General features: G+C 43.2%; 1 protein-coding gene across 11 annotated transcripts in view; it reads left to right on the top strand.

The window, feature by feature from the left end:
• Positions 1–20,572, top strand: part of Pde1c (phosphodiesterase 1C) — a 606,321-nt gene that overhangs the window by 90,485 nt on the left and 495,264 nt on the right. The window contains exon 1 of one of the 11 annotated variants that reach the window (XM_048786441.1): positions 8,417–9,071. The exons of the other annotated variants lie outside the window; for them this stretch is intronic. Within the exon in view, the coding sequence (XP_048642398.1) occupies positions 8,987–9,071 (85 nt within the window). The 5' untranslated portion in view covers positions 8,417–8,986. Of the gene's footprint in view, positions 1–8,416; positions 9,072–20,572 lie in introns of those variants that run through there. 11 annotated transcript variants of the gene reach the window in all.

Genomic DNA, 20,572 nt, shown 5'->3' with positions numbered 1-20,572 from the left:
GTTTTTTGGGATTGGCTTATTTTACTTAGCATGATAGTCTCCAGTTCCATCCATTTACTGACAAATGCCATAATTTCATTTTCCTTATGGCTGAGTAATATTCCTATTTAATTATTTTTATAACTAAAGAGAAAGTGAGTAGTGGGTGAAGTCAGGAAGTCTTATAAAAAATTCAGTCTCTATATCACTTGCTTGTGATTTATTTATTTCTATCATGCAGTTGCTAGTGCTATTAAAATGTCAAGGACATGGTGATGAACTTTTTTTTTTTTCATTTAACAAATATCTACTACTTCCCTATTTGGTGTTAGGCATTGTTCTAAGTATCTGGAATATATCAGTGGATAAAACAGACATAACCCTCTTAAGTTTATAGTCTAGTAAGAATATGAAATTGGATCAGTCATTGATCTGGCTTCGATAATTTTGATTAATATTTATTTTAAAATATGAAATATTTTAAACAAAAACTCTTGTAATGAATCATTTAGAATCATGCCTGTATTGATGACCAACTTTCAAAGTGTTTCTTTATTTTTCTAATTATGGGCATGTTAGAAAATTTGGAGGACACATAAAAGAAAAAAAAATCAAATAATAGTCAATGTTCCTAGGTGGGATGCCAGTCTGTGTTCATAGGAACTAGGTCAAGCTTGAACTTGCTGCCTCAGGAAATCCAATTAACTATAATCCCAGAACTAGAATATAATCAGTAGCATCATTTGACATTCTTCCTTCCCTCCCTTTCCTTCTCTCTTCCTCCCTTTCCTCCTTCTTTCCCTTCTCCTCTCCCTCCTCTCTTATTTATTTTTGGTTTTGGGAGTTGAACCCAGGGATACCTCCACCATTGAGCTGTACCTCGTAGTCCTTTTAATTTTTTATTTTGAGACACGGTCTTGATAAATTGCTGAGGCTGGCCTTGAACTTGTGAGCCTCCTGCCTCAGCCTCCTGAGTCACTAGGATTACAGGTGTCAGCCTCCACACCTGCTCTTTTATTCTTTTATAATATGTAATTTAAATACTTTGTTTTAAATATCAGGTACATCAAAACAAAAACAATAACAAACCATCCAACCAACCCTCACACATCCACAGGCCGCATTTGATCTGTGGGAAACCAATTTGCAACCACCGATGTAAATTTTCTGTCCTTGATTTATTACTTGCTGGACGACTTACTCACATTTCTCTTTCTTTCAAGACAAATTATTTGACAGAGTTAAGATTCTACTGTATCCTACTTCACCGTTTGCTCTTTTTCCTTAACATTTTGTTCTCTGACATTTTCTTCAAAATACCAGCATTTTTATCATGTCGCCCTAGTCAGAAAACACATCCAAGATAGAAAATGGGGTGTGCATGCATATGTGGAGGTATGTGTTTGCTGGTAATAAGGAACATGTTTTCTACCTAGTTTGAGGTGAATCATTAAGCCAGAAAAAAGTTCTAGATGAATTTAGCTGTCAGTGAATAACAGAGGAGAACTTCTCTTTTAAGAGTCATTTGAGAAACTAGTTGGAGCCACTCTGTGTCAGAAATGGCCCTTTGGGCTGCTGTCTATTCTCTGGGGCCCCAGCATTCTTGGTGCTCTTGATAATTCTGTTGCCAAGGTGGCCACTGAGAGGAGTTACCTCCTCCAGGGACTTCAGCTCCATGGTTAAAGCATCTAACTCCACCATTCCCTTCTTGGTGGCTGGGGGCCTGAAATGAGATGCATGTGTCCTTAGCCCAGAGCCTGGAAACCGGTGGCCTGACCAAGGCCAGCCCAAGTTCCCCTCCCCATGGCAGAGCAAGGGTATGTGCTGCCCCTGCCAGTCCTCGGCTATCCATCTGGGACCTATCACTGTGCAAGTCGTAACCTTGGATGCTCTGTACTTATTCCATTCCCCTATTCCCTGGGTCCTCGTCAGCATCTTTGATGTGGCAAATTTTGCTGGCCTACTAAAGATTATTTACTGAATTTCTCCCTGTGTTTCTTTCAGTCTCTTAACATACAGGCCTCTTTGCACTTCTGTATATTTTTGTTTTCTGGTTACAGAAAAAAAAATTGTATGTCACAAGATGATGACATATCCAACTACTACATGAATTAGATTTGGGGCTTCCTTTCTAAAAGCCAGAGTGGATAACCTAGGATTAAAATGATCTCTGCTCTCAACCAGTAACAGGCCACTTGAAAAAGAGGAATCCTTTGGGGAAAGCGAGCCTTAATATACATCATGGTGGTGGGCTCAGGTACATTGGTCCTGTGAGCTTGGGTTTAAAACTGAAAGGGAAAACTCTGTTTTGAGGGTAAAGATTAGTATCTCAGACCTGGGGGTAGAAGCCACATCTCCACCTGGTGCATTGAAGGATAGGGTTTCAAAGGGCCTGTGTTTACTAAACCTTCTATTCTTTCCTGACTTCATTTCCCAGATCCACCCACCTTGTAGTTTGCTTGGGCCATATGACTAATTTATGGCTAAGAGAATGTGGGGGGAAGTGATATATGTTTCTCCAGGCCTGGTTCCTAAATGGCTTCTTCATCCCCTCTATTTTTTTTTCTCTTCCTTCATCTGCCAGCTAACTGTGGAGGATCCAGGCAAGATCCTCAGGATTGGTGGACCTACTAGACAGAAAGGGCCTCCGTCCCGGAAAAGCTCCATAGAAGAAACCTAGTGCCCTTCTCCCTTCATCTAATCTATATTTGACTTTGTCATGAGTAGGAAACAAACCTTTATCATGGTGTCAGGTCACCTGAGAACTTGGATATTTGTTACAAAGGTTAGATAAGAAAACTAACACAGTATTTGCAATAGTAGGTGTTGAATAAACATTAGTGCTTTATTACTTGGTCCTCAGAAAGCACAGAATGCCTGACTTCTTTCTGTGAAGTTCGAGATGAGATGAATTGATAGGGTTCATCTAAACGAAGCCTTTGCAAGAGCATCAGGAATCCATTCAGGTGACCTATGCCTTGCCACTGGCTCCCAATGCTCCCTGAGGACCAGACCCAGATGCCAAAGTGGCAGCTAGCTGGCCTTTAGTGATTGCTCTCGTGTCTTTGTCTAACTTGCTAACTTCTCAACTTCCTCCTGATCTTTCCTATCTTCTGCTTAAAAACATCTCATTCTGGGCATGGTGGCATATGCCTGTAATTCCAGCAGCTCCAGAGGCTGAGGCAGGAGGATCTTGAGTTCAAAGCCAGCCTCAGCAATGAAGAGGCACTAAACAACTCAGTGAGACCCTGTCTCTAAATAAAATACAAAATATGGCCGGGGATGTGGCTCAGTGAGTGCCTCTGAGTTCAATCCCCAGTACAGTACCCTTGCCTCAAAAAAAAAAAAAAAAAAAAAAAAAAGCATCTCATGCCTCCTACTCCCCCTTGGAGAAAGTCCAAATTCACTTATGCTCCCCAGTTTCCTCCAAGATTCTGTAGGTCCTTACAAGACAAAGTGAGGAGATTTTACTTTATTCTAAAATTTTCTCTAGAATGATGAAGAATCACTGAGGGGTTTTAAGCAGAGGAAGGATATGACTCCATTTTTATTTTGGCTATGAGGACAGGCAGAAAGCAAGATGGTTGGGGATATGGGGGGCTATTGTGACCAGTGTACCTGAGCCCACTACCATGATGAAAATTAAGCTTAATTTTCCTAAAGGACTCTTCTTTTTCAAGTGGCCTGTTACTGGTTGAGAGCAGAGATCATTTTAATCCTATGTTATCACTCTGGCTTTTAGAAAGCAAGCCCCAAATCTAATTCATGTAGTAGTTAAATATTGCATCATCTTGTGACATATAATTTCTTTCTTTCTGTAACTAGAAAATATAAATATATAGAAGTGCAAAAATGTGAGTGACAGTGGTGGCCTGGACCACAGAGGGGTGCATGAGGACAGATGCCAGACACACTGAGGAAGTGGTTCTGCCAGGAATGAGTGGCTGTTTAGATGAGAAAGACAGTGGGGACAGTAATGATTCACGGGTTCTGATTTGACAGTTGAGTGGTCAGAATGACTATTTACAGGAATGGCACCATTGGAGGTGAAGAGTCAGCTTGGATGATATTCTGGGAATGTTATGGCTAGCAACCCAGAAATGCCTGACCTTGAGGAAGCAGAAGAAGTAACACTTAGCCCATGAGCCACTCCCTGAGCTCTGTGCTTGTCCTGGAATGGGGCTGCTTCCCAGGGAGAAGGCCCTTATGGCTCAGAAGAGACTTTCCCTGGTGAATTTGACCCAAGGAATGCCTGGAAACTCCAACCAGTCAGCTGAGAAATTCTCCTCCTATAGGGCAGCTGGGGAGAGGATAGTAAAGGCTGGACTGGCATGAGAAGGGGTGCAGAACCCCCCACCCCAGTGGAACTCTGGGTGAGGAATGGGGAGATGAAGAGTTCTGATTGGCCGAGTAGAGGTCAAGTTGCCTGTAAGACCTTCTGAAAGGAAAGAAGGTTGCTCAGGAACCTGACCCAGGTTGGACACAGGTGCTTGACAGTCATTAACAGTCATCAAGAGTGAAGAGAATCACTCAGAGGAGAGGGAACACAGTGGTCAACATCATCAGAAAGGGAATTGGCTGGAGAGCTAGAAGAAAAGCCAGGAGCAAGCTGTGGCCTGGATGTACAGGAAACAATGGCATGTTAGGTGTAACCATGGTCCACAAGTCCAATGCTGCCAAGAGACCCGAGAGGTGAGGACCACAGCATATCTTAAATGCAGCAAAGCATAGATGACAGAAGTGTCATGGAATGGGGTTGGTGATGGAGGCTGGATCTTGCATCTTCTGAGAGTGCCCTGAGCCATGCTCTGTCTAATGTCTAGACTCTAATTCTCAGAAAGCCTCTGAGTTTCTGCAGCTCAGTTGAATGATGGAGGCCTAGAATTTCTGGCTCCATTGCTCAACGGGTGATACTCTGGAGCCTTGGATCCAGATGTGTGAGAGTTCTAAGCCTGTTCCTCTTGCCTCTGATTATGGATCATATTTGAAGCACATAATGATGATGCTGGTATTAAAAATACTATTTATTGAAATTTTACTATGGGTTAGGCCTGAGTTAAGTCTTTAGCATAAATTATTTCATTAAAATTCACATATTTCTTATGAGATAGATATTATAACTCTGTTTTACAAAGGAACAAATTCAGACTCAGAGAGGCTAAGCAACTTGTCCAAGGTCATACAGCTAGCAAGTTGTGGAGTTTTCTATTTTATTTTAAAAATTTTATATTTTTAAAGCCTACTTATTTTGGAGTCGTGTTTGGAACTGCCTCCAAAGCTCATCATAGAAGAATGTAGAGGGTGAGTAAAGAGAAAGAATGACTGACAGGGCATATCACTACCTGGCTGTGTAACTTTGCCTTTTACATCTTTGTTCAATTTTTAATTCATTGAATTTTTTTCAAGGGTTTATTCTGTGCCAGGAACTGTGTGGGGTAACTTGAGTTTGCAATCTTGGACCACTGGTTGCTGGGAGAATTCCAAATTTTAGGCAGCGTCCTACCTGAGAATGGCTGCAGGGCATTAATGAAATTCTATCTGGCATGAAAAATAAAAAGTCGTTTTCTTAGCTCATTTTTTTTGGTACCAGGGATTGAACTCAGGGGCACTCAACCATTGAGCCACATCCCCAGCCCTATTTTGTATTTTATTTAGAGACAGGATCTCACTGAGTTGCTTAGTGCCTCGCTGTTGCTGAGCCTGGCTTTGAACTCGTGATCCTCCTGACTCAGCCTCTTGAGCTGCTAGGATTATAGGTCTTAGCTCACTTTTTGATAACATATTATAAATATAGTGTCTCCCCTTTTTCTAGAACTATAAAAATCCCCCAAATCAGCAACAAGTACTTTCTGTTAATACCCATTCTCCTACATAGAAATAGGTAGTGGATTCTAGCAACAGATCCACGGGGAATCAAAAGACTTGATTAGCACCTGAGTTGGATTCCCAAGACTTATTTTTTGTATAATCCGCTATATTCTGTGTGTGTGTGTGTGTGTTGTCATATAGTTATATTTTGAAGGATATCATTTGACCCATGAACTGATATGGGCCTTGCGTTCAGTTCCTACTTTTCTATCTAGAGATGAGGTCAGGTTCACATTGTTTCTTAGGAGAAATTAATCTTAACTAATCTCAGCTAATGACCAGATCAAACGATATGTATCTTCCTTCTTTTCTTCATTCATTCCTCAAATATTTAACACTGTGCCTTTCTTGTTAGAATCCAGTTCAGTATTTAAAAAAAGATCCATCCCTTTACAAACTTAAATTTTAAAGTAAATATAATAAAACCAAAAGTTACCCCAAATCCCTGGCAGGTATGAGGTGTATGACATGCTATAATCCTGGAGTCAGGAAGCGTTTTATGGGAGGGTCAGATGGTACAGGTTTTGGCTTTACAGGTCACCTGGTTTTAGGCACAACTACTCAACTCTGCTTGGATGTCTTGGTTTTTCTACTCCACAGGCTTTCTCGAGGGAACATTTCTGAAAGAGCAAGCATTAGCCAAGTGTCTTTTGATCTCAGTCTTGACCTCATTCTTCCTTGGCTTATGTAATGTAGCATTGAGCTTGGCTTGGTTTGGTGTAAGAGCCCTGCACTGAGAAGGCTGTTTTAAGACTTGAAGCAACACATTTAGTGGTTCTGTAGGTGTGTAATCTCTAAAACCAGGGAGAGAGATAATGATTCTGGGGAGAAGCAGTTTAAAAACAGTTCTAATTGTTCAGGCAAGTTATTTTTACCAGACTGAGGGGACAGATAAATGATCACATTGTTATTATTTTTATAGATTATATTTCAAGAAGCTTTTCTGTTAAGAGTGATTAAATGCAAAGTTTTAATTTCACTCAAAGAAAAATTTCCATCATATTAGTTTTTTTTCCCTTGATAATTTACTATAGGGGATTAACTCAGGGTTTTCAGGTTCCTCATTCCAGGACTTTTCCTTGGCACAAAAGAAAGCATATGTCTCATTTAAAGGTTTGGGAATATGGAAAAAATACAAGGAAGTGGAAATTACAAGAAAATTTTGGTGATTACTATAATAAAAATATAATATTGTTATATGCACACACATACATACACATGTTACATATAAAATTTCTCTTATAAAATTAATGGTGGCACCTATAAGCAAAGTATTGTTGTGGAGAATTTTGCAGTGTCTGCATAATGAAATTGAGAGTCAGGTGAATGCCCTAAATGAATGCCTGTACATAGTGGTGTTCTTCACTCTCATTGTAAGATGAGGACAGCTAGACTCAGGGGTGTTGAGCGTCTTGCTCAAGGTCATGTAGCTGGTAAGTGGTGGAGCCAGATTCCAGACCCAGGTCTGTATGTGCATTGAACTAGTTATAGTTCCAGACATGAGCCTTATACTCTAAGGACTACATCATGGCTCCCATGTTGAGAAGGGCCACTCTGCATGACACCATATTCATGGCACCCACTGCCTTTATGATTAATTAATCTTGCTACCAACCTAATGAAACTATCTTGTGTAGTTTGGGGTCTTCCATGAGGGAATTTGAAACTGAAATACCAACTACACTCTGACATTAAAAAAATAAATCAATTTCTTTAAAAATATTTGGTGAATTGAAGAAGGCTAAATTTCTGAGACGTACATTAACCTAGGTTTCTATGGGCTTTAGGACTTTAGGGGTCTCCTGAAATTGTGTGTGTGTGTGTGTGTGTGTTTGGAGAGGTTTTCTATTTATTAGACTCTGAAGATCGCTGTCCTCTAAACTTCACTGGAATCGGGTAGACATACACCTGCTTGACTTTTATTGACAAGTGTTTATTGTGTCAATACCCCCCCCCCCAATGAGGTTACATTAATTGTAGTCCCAAGAGAGCTTGGGCATAGCACCTTCATTCCCCGTGTTACCCAGAGTGGACGCCTCCTCAGCACCCGACACAGAGCACTGTGGCTGCAAATCTTCAGTAACTGCTTGCTGGCTGCCAGGAATGATTTCCCCTGTACAAGCCTTGCCTAACTCAGAAAGGCACAACAGATTTGAGGTCAATAAAGTAAATCTCTTCCACTTTCTCCACTTTCTAGCTGAAGCACCTCCCTCAAGCTCTTCTCAAACTCAGTTTCTGCTTCTGTCATCAAAACGTTAGCTCCAAGATTGGTAAGATCTTTCCCAGGTGTGCAAATCCAGGAATCTTATCATGTTTGGCAAACCCAACTTTGAAAGAACGGAGCTACTGAAAATGAATTGTTCAAACTCGCTTGTGAATCGCACATCTTAGAGCCTCCGGGTGAAAACGCTTGTCCACCAATATGGGTCACTTTGATAATCATCTTCTGGCCAGGGACTGTTGAGAAGTCGTATATTATCGGGGCTTCAGAGGAGTTCTGGGGACAGCAGTGGGAGGAAGTGGGCGTGGCGATCTTCTTGACTTCCTTGTTTGGAGTAAACTTTGGCAGCATCTGACGGCTAAGATGTTTGCTTTTCCATCTGTTGATGTGCTTTTGGGAAGCTCTCTGGCCAGAGAAAACATATTTGAAGAAGCACGACGCCAAATCTCAGCCATTCCCTCGGGTCCTCAAACCCCACCAGTCTCCAGAGAGGGGAAGGCGAAGCTGAAATAGAAAACAGACGTGCCCCTAGCGCTCTGGCTTCAGCGGCTCCCAGGGAGTAGAGCGGGAAAGGCGTGACTACGGCACCCACCCACCAGCCGGGTCCACAGGCACCCGCGCGCTGCGCCTCGCCTTAGTAACTCTCCTCTCCTGGTATCTGGAACTGGCCGTTAGCGATGGGGCTGTTTCGATGGCTCGCTGACTCCGCCGTGTGCCTGGTGCACTAGTTGACGTTGGGTCCCAGTGCCTGCAGCCGGCGCGCTCTGCTAGCAACTAGCGCGGGTCTGCGGGTGACAGCGCGCGGCGAGCCGGGAGAGGGAAAGCCGGCGAGAGCCCGGCGCGGGGCGGTGCGCTTAGCGGTGGGGATCTTTGGAGGCAGCTGGCCAGCTGCGCGGTCCCTGCCCGTCCGGCTGAGCCATGACGGACGCCAGCAACAGGAAGGAGGGCTTCAAAAAATGCAGGAGCGCCACTTTCAGCATCGATGGCTACAGCTTCACTATCGGTGAGAACTTTCCACCTCCCTGTCCGACGCCTGGCTTAGGCAAACACCCTTTCCGGTGGTGGTGAGGGTCACTATCTAAGCAGGGGTGTGTGTGGAGGGATCATGGGTCGGCCTGGGCCAGGACTGTGCGCGACAGGCGGGAGCACCTGGGAGCCACTGACATAGACAGGAAGCCGCGCCGGGGTTGTCCATGAGGCACCCATCAACCTACATCCCGCAGGAGCCAGTTTTCAGGATCATACTTCTCTGAACTGCTCGATTTTCTTGCAGCGAATAGAATAACAAAATCCAGAAGAGGAAGAATACAGACAGCGATGGACACAGAGAGATGGAATGATGGAGATAGGAAAACCTAAGGAGGGAAGATAGAAAAGCGACAGAAAGACAGTGACTAAAGAGACTCACAGGGACAGAATGGCAAAGACGTTTAGGCATCTAGGCACCAGGTTAGAGATAGAAATGCCAAGACACAGGGGAGCAGAGAGAGAGGAGAGAGGAGAGACTTAGAGGAAGAAACCCATTCAGAGTCTCTGAGAGAGACGCAGGATGCAGGCAGGGAGAGAGGGATAATATATCATGTTACTGAAATATTTGAGAAAAAGCTGTGGTGTCCCTGAGCCGAATGTTGGAGGCGAGTGTTGGAGTCTTCCGGACTCGCAGTGGCTCCTGCTTTCTTTCTGCCCCTAACTGTTCCTGTCCTCAGGGAGGTGGACCACAGAGCTCACCCTCTGGAGGCTGAGCATTTGAAGATATCTGTCCAAGATGTGTTTCTTGGTCTTATGCATCCACTGTTTTGAAACAATTTCTCAAGGTCTTGTGTCTTCATCTTCCTGGGGGTGGGCAGACCTGGGAGGCCCAGTTAGTGGCAGGGGGCTTCCTCTGTGGATGTCAGCATTTGGAGAACAGCAGCATAGGGACAGGTGCTTAGGAGGTACTCTTGCATTCCTATTTCTGGGAGCACTCAGATTTCTGTGGCTTTAAATCTGATCTGAACTCCAGAGACTTTGAAAATGGGGGAGCATGTTAATTTGCTTTTTGGTGTGCTGCACCTGCTTGGAGGTGTGGTGGGAAAGTGCTGGGGGAAAATGAGACCGATGATGAGCAATTCATTTCTGGGCCAGTTTTGCTTGTTCTGAAGTGGCCCGAGGTTTCTAGGGCATGGACTGAACACATGTCCTTCCCCAAACATACCATATCTCAACCCTTAGACTTTTAAAAAATATACATTTAGTTGTAGATGGACACAATACCATTATTTTATTTATTGTTTTTTTATGTGGTGCTGAGGATCAAACCCAGGGCCTTACCTGTGTGAGACAAGCACTCTACCACTGAGCTACAACTCCAGCCCCATGGCTTAGAGACTTTGCCTTGACTGTCCTGTAGCCAGGAATGCCATTCCCCCAACTTGGCATTGAGAAATCTTGTCTGCCCTCCAAATGTCTGCTCTCATTTGCTACCTCTGGGTCTCTCCATCCCCATCAGAAAGAACATCCACTGCACACTGCCCATTGGTGGGGAGGGGTACTCCACCATAACTTACACCCTGCCTGGCATTGGTTTGGCACCTGTGGTCTTCATTGCATTACAGATTCCTGAAAGATGACACTGTGCTTATTTATTTTTTCTCTGCTCCAATGGAGACATGATGGTGGGCATTCGGGGATCATTTATGGAAATGAATTAAAAGTTGTCAAGGTCAAAAGCATTTATTTAAAGTGTCATTTTCATGTTAGTATTGGTTTTCTTGACTCTGCTGGAAAACTTTCAGAAGTGATTTTTTTTTTAAAGTACTAGTTCTCACCAGATCTTATCCTGCAAAATGTGTGGCTTCCTAAAATCCAGGATCATAGCATGGTTCTCCTCCTCCTAATCCTGTCCCTCACCATTAGAAGGGATGGTCTAGTAGACTGGTATGGCCTGGTGGTTAGAAAGGGACCCAAAAGTGATCTTGTCACTTCCATTTGAGATAGCTGCCAGCTCATTTCAGGTTGCTGGGCATTTATTAATTCACTTCTTTTTATCTGTTCTCCTTTTCCCCTCCTTTCTTCAACAAATGATTATTGAATTTCACTGTATTAAAAGATACAATTTAGCACAATGCTTTCCACAAGGCAAAAATTAAATAAATAGTAATTGTAAGTATTCAAGGCACTAAGCTATCATAATGGGGAGGTCATGAAGATAAACCAGACTTAGGACTTGTACTCAGGGAATTTATGTTCTTGGGGTGATGTGATATGTTCATACATAAACATATTACAAAATAGAATTATTGTAATAAGAGACATTTTAGAAATTTTAGGCCAGTATGGATATTTTAGAAAATATGCAGATTATTAAAAAAATCACCTGTAAATCTTATCAGGCCAAATGTTATTATTTCTTATATGTACTTTCTAGTACATTTTTGCATAGACAAAAATTTTTAAAGAAAATGCAATGTAATGTTTGGAAATCTGCTATTTAATAATATTAGCTTTGTTTTGTGCTATATATATAAAATATTTAATCAATCTCCTGTTTTTGATTGTTGAGGCTTTTAATTTTTATCATTAACAAACAATGATAAAAATAAATCCCTAAGTACTTTCTTTTAAAATATTCATCCTCTAGTTGTAGTTGGACACAATATCTTCATTCTATTTATTTATTTTTATGTGGTGCTGAGGATCGAACCCAGGGCCCGCACGCGCTAGGTGTGTGCTCTACCACTGAGCCACAACCCCAGATCCCCACCCAAGTACTTAAATTTTTTTTTTTAGTTATTGATGGACCTTTATTTTAATCATTTGTTTATTTGTGGTGCTGGGAATTGAACCCAGTACCTCATACGTGCAAGGAAAGCACTCTACCACTGAGCCAGAAACCCAGCCCAATTTTTTTTTGAGAGATAGAGATAGAGATAGAGATAGAGAGAGAGAGAGAGAGAGAGAGAGAGAGAGAGAGAGAGAGAATTTTTTAATATTTATTTTTTAGTTTTCGGTGGACACAGCATCTTTATTTTTTTTTGTATGTGCTGCTGAGGATTGAACACAGCGCCGCGCGCATGCTAGGCGAGCGCGCTATGGCTTGAGCCACATCCCCAGCCCCCAATTTTTTAAGGATGAACTTGTACAGAGTATGATTGCTTTGTTCAAGAACATGCATACTTTGGGAACTTTAAAACCTATTGCTCAGCTGCCCTTTGGAAAGTCTTTCCAGTTCACACTCTATCAGCCATGTGTCACACTCTCATGAATACCCAAGGCTATTGTTTTAAAAAAAGTTTCTAGTTTGAGAGGTGGAAGGTGGTATCTCAATTCACAAGTTATTTTACTTCTTTTGTAAAATTTTCTTTGTGTTTTTCCTCCAGGGAAGTTCAACATTTATTAACTTTTGAGTACTCTTAGTGTGTGTGTGTGTGCACGTATGTATGTATATATATATATATATATATATATGTATATATATCATGCATATAACTGATGCATTAAATTTATATACCATGTAATTATAAATAGTACCTGTTAACTACTTTAATATTCTATGTTAATCATATAATTATTACATTAATAGTGCGCATTATAACACAGGTACATATGTCTATATATATACATGTATATAAATTTATATATACATATATTAACATTTGCAAGTGCTGTCTGGCATGTATGTTACAAACATTTCTTCCAAGCAGGAGCTCTCATACCCTTGCAACATCAGTGTGTGGTAGGATTGCTTAGAGAACAGGCAGATAGCTTGTAGCCCACACTTGTAGATGCCAGCTCATGGCGCATTTCAGTAGAATGGAGTAGGCAGATAGTGTCCCTTCTACCATGTGGGAGAAGAATCCCAAAGAGGTCCAGCTCTCTTTTCTCAGGTGTCTGATCTTCTCTTATTAGAGAATCACCTCCTCTTTTAGGGTGGCAATCTAGGACGTTAATTTAAAAACCTTGTAGATCAAAGGACTTTACTAAAGGAGTGCATATGGTATGACAATGGAAATTTGAGAAATTATTACATGGGGAATCCTATGAGGAACAGTGGGGACCATGGGGACTCTGCTGGAAGGGAGGTGTGAGCCAGCTGTGGTCACAAACTCTCCTTGGGGGGGCTCCTGTTGAAGGCACATTCTGGGCTGAGGGCAGGCATTCTCTTTTGGTTCTGATTGGGTATGAAGGAGCCTTCATCTTATGGTTCTCCTTTAGGACTGGGGATGTTTGGATACATGCAGGACCCTTTTAGTAGTTGTCATGCTGGAGGCCTGGGGGACAGACTCTACAGACAGTGAGCAGGGGACAGAGGAGTTAAACATTCTGCAGCAAGTACATCCTTACACAGCAAGGAACCATCCCAAACACCAGTCACATCCCATGGAGCAATTCTATGAGGGTCCTTCTGGCAAGGAAGCCTGGGACCCTGAACCCCTCTATGCCCTAGTTGCAGGCACTCTGGGGACTCATGGCCAAGGCTGCCCTGGGAACAGGTGCCTCTTCCTGGGAAGAGTAGCTGTGGGTGTGGTCTAGGCTCTGACTTGGGGCTTCAGCAGTTTGTTCCACACCTTCCACAACAACCCTGAAAGGTAGCTGCTATGACTCCTATTTTAGGAGAAGAAACTCCTAAGCCTCTGAGAGGACGTAATATGCCAGAAGTCACGTAAGAAGGAAGTGGCAGAGTTGGGGTCAAACCACATCTGCCCTGAGGTGTCCACCATGGTTTGCCCCACGCCATACTGCCTCCCTCAGTGAGCGTCATTTCTGCCCAGCCTTGGGACCAATCCATGATCTCCACAAAGAGAAGGAGTTTGTCAGGTGGGCTGAACCAGCCCTGACTGGAGTGAAAGCAGAACCACTGCCTTAGGCAGGGCAGGTCCTGGGTCCTTTCCCTGGAGGAGATCAGGAAAAAAAGACAAGGCTCCTTAACCTGCCTCTCCCAGCCCCTGGTTCTGTCCCACCCTTCCCTGTGTCCCAGGGCAAGTGGTTTTATGTTCTCAGTATATGAATCTCTCAGGTCACAAAGTGGACATGTGGTCAAGAGGTCTTGGAAACGGGTGAACATGTGCCACATGCAGAAAGCACGAACAGGGAGCCTTCTGTGTATAGGAACTTGTGATGGGCAAGTAATTATCATGATCTATGGTAATGGAGGCCATATGACTCTGGGGAGGTACATGTTCAAATGAACTTTTGATTACAAAGCGAATGGGGGGAATGGTGAAGCAGAATCTTGTTTTTTGGACAAACTTCCTTTGTTTTCTGGCATTTGGATATTTATCAGGGTTGGTATTAAGTGGATGCAGATTCTTTCTGAGGCTACCTGAAATGCAGATACCCCCCTCCTCCACCCCATGAAGTTGGTCTGCAAAAGGGCATAGTGCTTTTTTCTTGTCACCCCTCCATCCCCAAAGTGGGCCTCACTGGATCTCTTTGGCTGCTCCTCACTTCTCACTTTATAGAAGTGAAAATGGGGCTTAGGGAAGGCCCTTCATTTTCCCTCCTCCACTCAGCGATGTTATTCAGTGAAATGGGTAGAACTACAGGCTGGAGGATGTGAAGCTGGTGGGTGTGTCACAGAGAAGCTACTTCCTTCAAAGATGGTGGTGGTGTGGGAAATTCTAGGCCTGTCTTGTACTGAAGAGGCCTTGTTCACAGAGGGGTGTGTTTCCTGTAGCAACTATTACTGGCTCCCTGCCCTGTGTTTCTCTCTTTAGGTTATCACAGAGGAGGAAAAACAAGGGGCCCCTAGACAGCAATCCAAGGCTGGAGGGATTTAGACTGAGGGTTCCCAGTCACCCTTGGCGTGCCAGGGCCTGAAGGCAAATGCTGTCCTAGAGAGAACCTGGTGCAGGCAGGGCTCTGTGGGTGGCTGAGGCCAGCGTGGTTTGTGCTAGCACTGGGGGTGTGGCCCACATTCAGTGAAGGCATAGTGTAGACCTCCCGTGGTGCATATGGCTGAGGACTCCTGACTGAATTGTCTTGTCTGTCCAAGTGGGTGCAAGACCTTCTTTGGTCCTTGTATGCCTGGTGGAGACAACGATGGGGGTCAAAGAACCCAACAGAGAGCTAAGGTAACAGCAGAGCCCTCTGTTCACAAAGGATACCTGTGAAGACCCCCGTGGATGCCTGAAACTGCAGATTGTAGGGGACCCTATGTCTGCTATGTTTTTTCCTATACATGTATACTTTTGATAAAGTGTACTTTATAAATTAGGCACAATTAGATATTAACAATAATTAATAATAAAATAGAACAATTTTAACAATATACTGTGATAAAATGTGTGTGAATGTTGTCTCCCTCTCCCCAAATATCTTATTTATACTGTATGTATAATGGTGGGTATGTGCTAGAGAAAAAAGATTTACCTCTCATGTAGGATGGCAAGATTTCATCATGCTACTCAGGAGAGGGCGCAATTAAAAACTTACAAATGGCTTATTTCTGGAATTTTCCATTTGATAGTTTGGGGCCATGGTTGGCTGTGGATAACTAAAAGCTTCAGAGAGTGAAACTGCAGATAAGCTGCTGTACACTACAGATACCTCCCGGTATTCACTGACCTAATTCCTTCCCTTTCCTCACATCCCTGGGGAGACTGGAGCCAGAGTTGGGTGGAGCAGGGTGTAGAGAGAGGAGATGTGCAAACTGGGGCTTGGATTCTTGCTCTGCCTCTCAGCTTCCCTTCATTGGGCACCTTGGGAAAGTCACCTCTCTTAGCCTCAGTTTCTTCATATGTAAATGGGGAGTGTGATGCTTTGCTATTGAGCTGTGGTGAGGATTGAGTGCAGTTATATATGAAAAAAAATTAGTTGACTCCTATTTGCCCTTCAAATGCTTCTTGCCATTAGTGCAAAGTTAATGGTGGTGTACCACCCTGCATCATGGCATCTGCATTTCCAGCAAAAGGAATCGTGTCTTTAATTTGAAGAATGAGGTCCTCACTGTGGGGTGGTGATTGTCAACAGCCATCAGAGTGCATGGTTTTAGGAGTGTGAGTCAGCTGAGAGGTGGCATTGTCAAGGGAAGCCCTGGGCTCTGGGGTTGTGATGCCCACTAGGCAAGTCTTTGAGTTTCTCTGAGGCACACTTTTCTTCTTGGAATAAATGGGACTAATGATACCATCCTGGAAGGTGAGCCACGGCGAGGGAAGTATAAGAAGTGAGGGTCACTGTGTGATCCTGAGGATCTGTGGGTGCACTCTGGGGCAGGCAGTCAGGACGCCCTGTACAACTGTGCTGGCCTTGACACTAGACGGGAATAAGAGCAAGTGTGCTCTGGGCACCCTCTTGGCCTTGCATGGGTTAATGGGCCTTCCTGAGCCATCTTATATGGCTGTCATGTCTTTCAGGGCTCCAGGGACCTGGGCACAGTCCACCTGGCACCATGGGGACAATGGGGATGGTGGGGAGAACAACATTGCAGGTCTGACAATCCTGAGCCTGACTTGGGGATCTGGATGGGGACACAGCAGGAAGAGGGGCCAAAACTGGACTTAGTACTGAGTCCAGACTGTAACCATCACTGTCTGGAGTTAGCCACTCAAGATTCCAATCCGGAATCCTGTCTTCTTTTGCTTGTGATATCAGACATCTGGCATTTCATGATTAAAGTCAAGTTTCCTAAGCTGTACAACTGGTACGGCTTTCCTAAGACATAATAACTGGCATCTACCTTGCTGGAATGGGAAATTAAATGAGGTCATGCAACTGAGGGCTGACATATTCACTGGGCACAATAGGCAAAGTGTTTTCAGCACACAAAATTTTTAGGAGCCTATGCAAATATTTAATTTCTTTTAAAATCAGAAAGGATGTTGAAGTTAAATAAGATATCTGTTTATAAAGTTTTAGTCAAGCAAAATGAATAAGTTCTAGAGTTGTGCTATGAAGCACTGTATCTATGTACATGTAAAGATTATTTTAAATGGGTAGATCTCATGTTTAGTGTTTTTACCAGAAAAAAGTAAAAATTTATGATATTAATATATTTTTCTTCATACTAATGCAATTCTAAAATATATTTAAAAATTGTGGAAATGATTTTTTTTTAATGGAGGAAGGAGTCCACAATGGCAAACATATTTAGGGTCCATGAAAATAAAAATGTAACTCTAGTTTTTGATACAGGGCCTGGCACATCCTGGGCCTCCAGAATTGTTAGCTAGAGTTATTGGCGAGTCAACAAACATTTGCTGCATTTAGCACTGAACTAGATACTGGGGAAGGGCAGGGCTGCGGACCATGAGTCGAAAAACAGTGTAGCTGTATGGGGAAGACTCACACTGGACTCAGAGTCCATAGATGGGGTTAGGTCTTACTTGCTTTCTAATGCTGAGTAAGTCACTTAACATGGGCCTCAGTTTCTCCATTTATAAATGAACTGGTTGGGTAGGGAAATCTCCCTGAAGAAGGTGGGCTTTGAGTCCTGATGACCCCTAGGTTTCTCCGAGTTGGGAGGGTTTGGGAACAGCCACAGGGGTGTAAAGGAACTTCTGATGAAGAGTCTTTGCAGAATTTGGAACAAAAGGGAAACAAATTGCATGTAGGACTAATGATAAGCTCAGAGTCAAAATTAATCTTTTTCTTTTTTTGGTACCGGGGATTGAACTCAGGGGCGCTTAACCACTGAACCACATCCCTAGCCCTTTTTTTGTATTTTATTTAGAAGCAGGGTCTCACTGAGTTGCTTAGAGTCTTGTTAAGTTTCTGAAGCTGGCTTTGAACTCATGATCCTCCTGCCTCAGCCTCCTGGGCTGCTGGGATTACAGGTGTGCACCACTGTACCCAGCTGAGAATTATTCATGAAGTAAGCATACTAAGTTTTCTGTAGATAACTTTGCACTGTTTTTTTTTTTTTTAATACTCACAGTGATATTTGGTCACCACTGAGTTAGACTTAAGGAAGGACCAAGGACAAGTCACTGTGTAGCTGTCTGGGCCTTCTAGTGATGCTAATGACCAGCAGGAATGAGGAGCTAGGTGGAGATTTCCAAGTGTTCCTGCTTGGGTGCGAGCTTAACTCCATTCAGATGTGGCGTGGAACCTTTATGACTTTAATTCACATGGGTAGACTTGGTTGTTAGGAAGAATACATGTAATAACAGATAAGATCCATAGCAGCAGGGAGCCTGGCTCCAGCTCAGTGAATACTTGCTGGGTCTAAGAGGCAGAATGTGAAGTTAAGAGCAAGGAATCTGGAACTTGACCGTTTTGGTTTGAATTTTGGCTTCACAGTTTATTAGCTGTGTGATCTTGGACAAGCTACTTAGTCTCTCTGCATCTAATGTGCTCATCTGTAAAATGGAGATAATTATTATACCTACCTCCTAGGGTGTTGGAGGATTAAGTGGATTGATATATATCAAGCACTTGAAACTGCACCTGGGACAGTAAGTTTTATGTAGCTGTTATAATACTTTTTTTTTTTATCACTTCTTCATCATAATACAATGAACATAAAATATAATAACAATCCATTAATATCAGCATAAAAATAATAACCAGCTCAGTTCTGCTTCTTTAGATACCCATTTGTACTGTTTCTCGAAAAGCTGTAAGGATGACCTTGGTTTTATGTTTTTTGTTGTTCAATATTGGCATTTCCTGCTGAAAGGCATTCACTTTGGTGTCCTGGGGTGCTGGTTTTCTGATCTTGCAATGTGTTGGATTCTTGATGGGCCTCCAAGTACCCATATTCCCTCAACCAGCTGATCATCTTTTAGGACGTGTCAAATGTGATAGTTTGGCAAAGTGAGTCCCTAACTGCCAGACCCCCGTTGGATGGTGAGCTCTCCTAGGCTGGGCTGCCAGAGAAAAGCCATGCTGAAGACTTGGGCTCTAGATCCAGCTCTTGCACTTCGTGTCCCTATGGCTGTGGGAAAGATCATTCACCTCTTTGAGTCTCAGGCCCCTTATCAGTAATGGTAATAATAATTCCTACTTTGATGCATTGTTGGAGGATTCAACACGGTGAGGGATGTAGGAACCCAGCTTGCTCTAGGTGCCCGGTAATTGGTAGCTGTTGGTTGTGAAGATGGAGAAGCTCTAAAATCAGGGAGCGGGCAAGACTCCCAGACCTGCAGCTGCTTCTCCGGATGGTGTTCACCAGCCTGCCACAGGCTGCCTCCCACAGCCCCCCACCAGCACTTATGTCAAGTGCTGGTGTGGCTGCAAGGCTGTCTTTGTTTTGGGGTAGGATTTCCGACAAGGCCAGAGATCTGGAGGCTTGCCTTTCCTCAGCCAAGTGCTTCCAGCTGAGTCTGGGTAATTGGTGCCAGCTGCTTTGGGGAGAGCCGGTTGGCACTTCCTGTGCAGCTGGCAGGCAAGCTCTGGAGTGTGGTGGGATCTTGGCCTGGGAACCAGTGCTTCCCTGAGGGGCCTTATGTGGGCTTGAGACAGAGCTGCTGGAAGTTGGTTTGCACGTGGCGAAGGGCAGAAGTTGCTGGATGAGGGTGCAAACCAACTTCCGGTAGCTCTGTCCATGAGGATTAGAGCACACATACTTGTTGTCAAGGTTGCTTTCTTTTGAGGGTGAGTCATGTTAATTGACGCACTGACTCCTGCCCTTTGTGCTTCTCCAAAATGCTGGTTGTGTTTCCTCTCTTGATAACCCTAAGTGGCGCAGGTAGGATTCCATGTGCTTGGAGAAAGAGATAAAAGAAGGATATGCTTCGTGACCACCAGCTCACATGCGAGGGCTTTTAAGAGATGGTCTATTTCAGTTTTCACAAGTTGAAATTAGACAGATATAGAAGTGACTTTTCCAAAGTCCTACTAATGAGAGAGGGTTTCCATTGTGGTTCAGCTCCAGGGCTCTGTCCTGGTTTCACTGTGTGTGTGTGTGTGTATTTGGTTGGAATGCAGTGTTGGGTCTGCTCAGATGCTTGGTTCTTGGAAATCTCTCAAAAATTATGGTGGCATATGTAGTAGGAAAAATATTCTTTTTTTATTTTTGAGCAATCCAGAAGTTGAATTGCTGAATTCAGATGTTCACCATTTACAAGACATTTGACCACTTTTTTTAAACCTTTTCCAATCTTGTTTCCTAATCTTGTAAAGAAGGAATAATATCCACATATGCCAATACCTCTAAAAGATACACATGATATCTACATTTCTACGCATGATCTACCTATCAGATGACATATGGTGCAGTAAGGAGACCATTGTAGGTGACTATAAAATATGTTTCTTTTCCCTCCTTTTCTCCCTCTATAGTTTATGCCAAACCTGAAGGTATCTCAACTGGCCTGATGATTGCCCTGTAATCACAAAATATGGGACCTCTCCAGCTCTGGGGAGGCTTTTGGTCTCTGACAGGCTCCAGGAAAAAGCTAGCATTTTTTTACTTCACTCCGGGCCCAGGGAACCCAAATCAACACAATAGAATTTAGGCAGTGAGTGGGAAAGTGGATGGATTTCTATTTTAAAAGCATTAGTTTACAGTTTCCAAGAAAGGCCCACTGAGTCTAATGACTCATCTTTCTTTAACAGTTGGAAGTTACTTTAGATTTCCAAATT

This window comes from Marmota marmota, unplaced genomic scaffold (assembly GCF_001458135.2).
Source record: "Marmota marmota marmota unplaced genomic scaffold, marMar, whole genome shotgun sequence".
Lineage (NCBI taxonomy): Eukaryota > Metazoa > Chordata > Mammalia > Rodentia > Sciuridae > Marmota > Marmota marmota.
The sequence above is the reverse complement of the archived record's forward strand: the minus strand, read 5'-3'. Positions and strand labels throughout refer to the sequence as shown.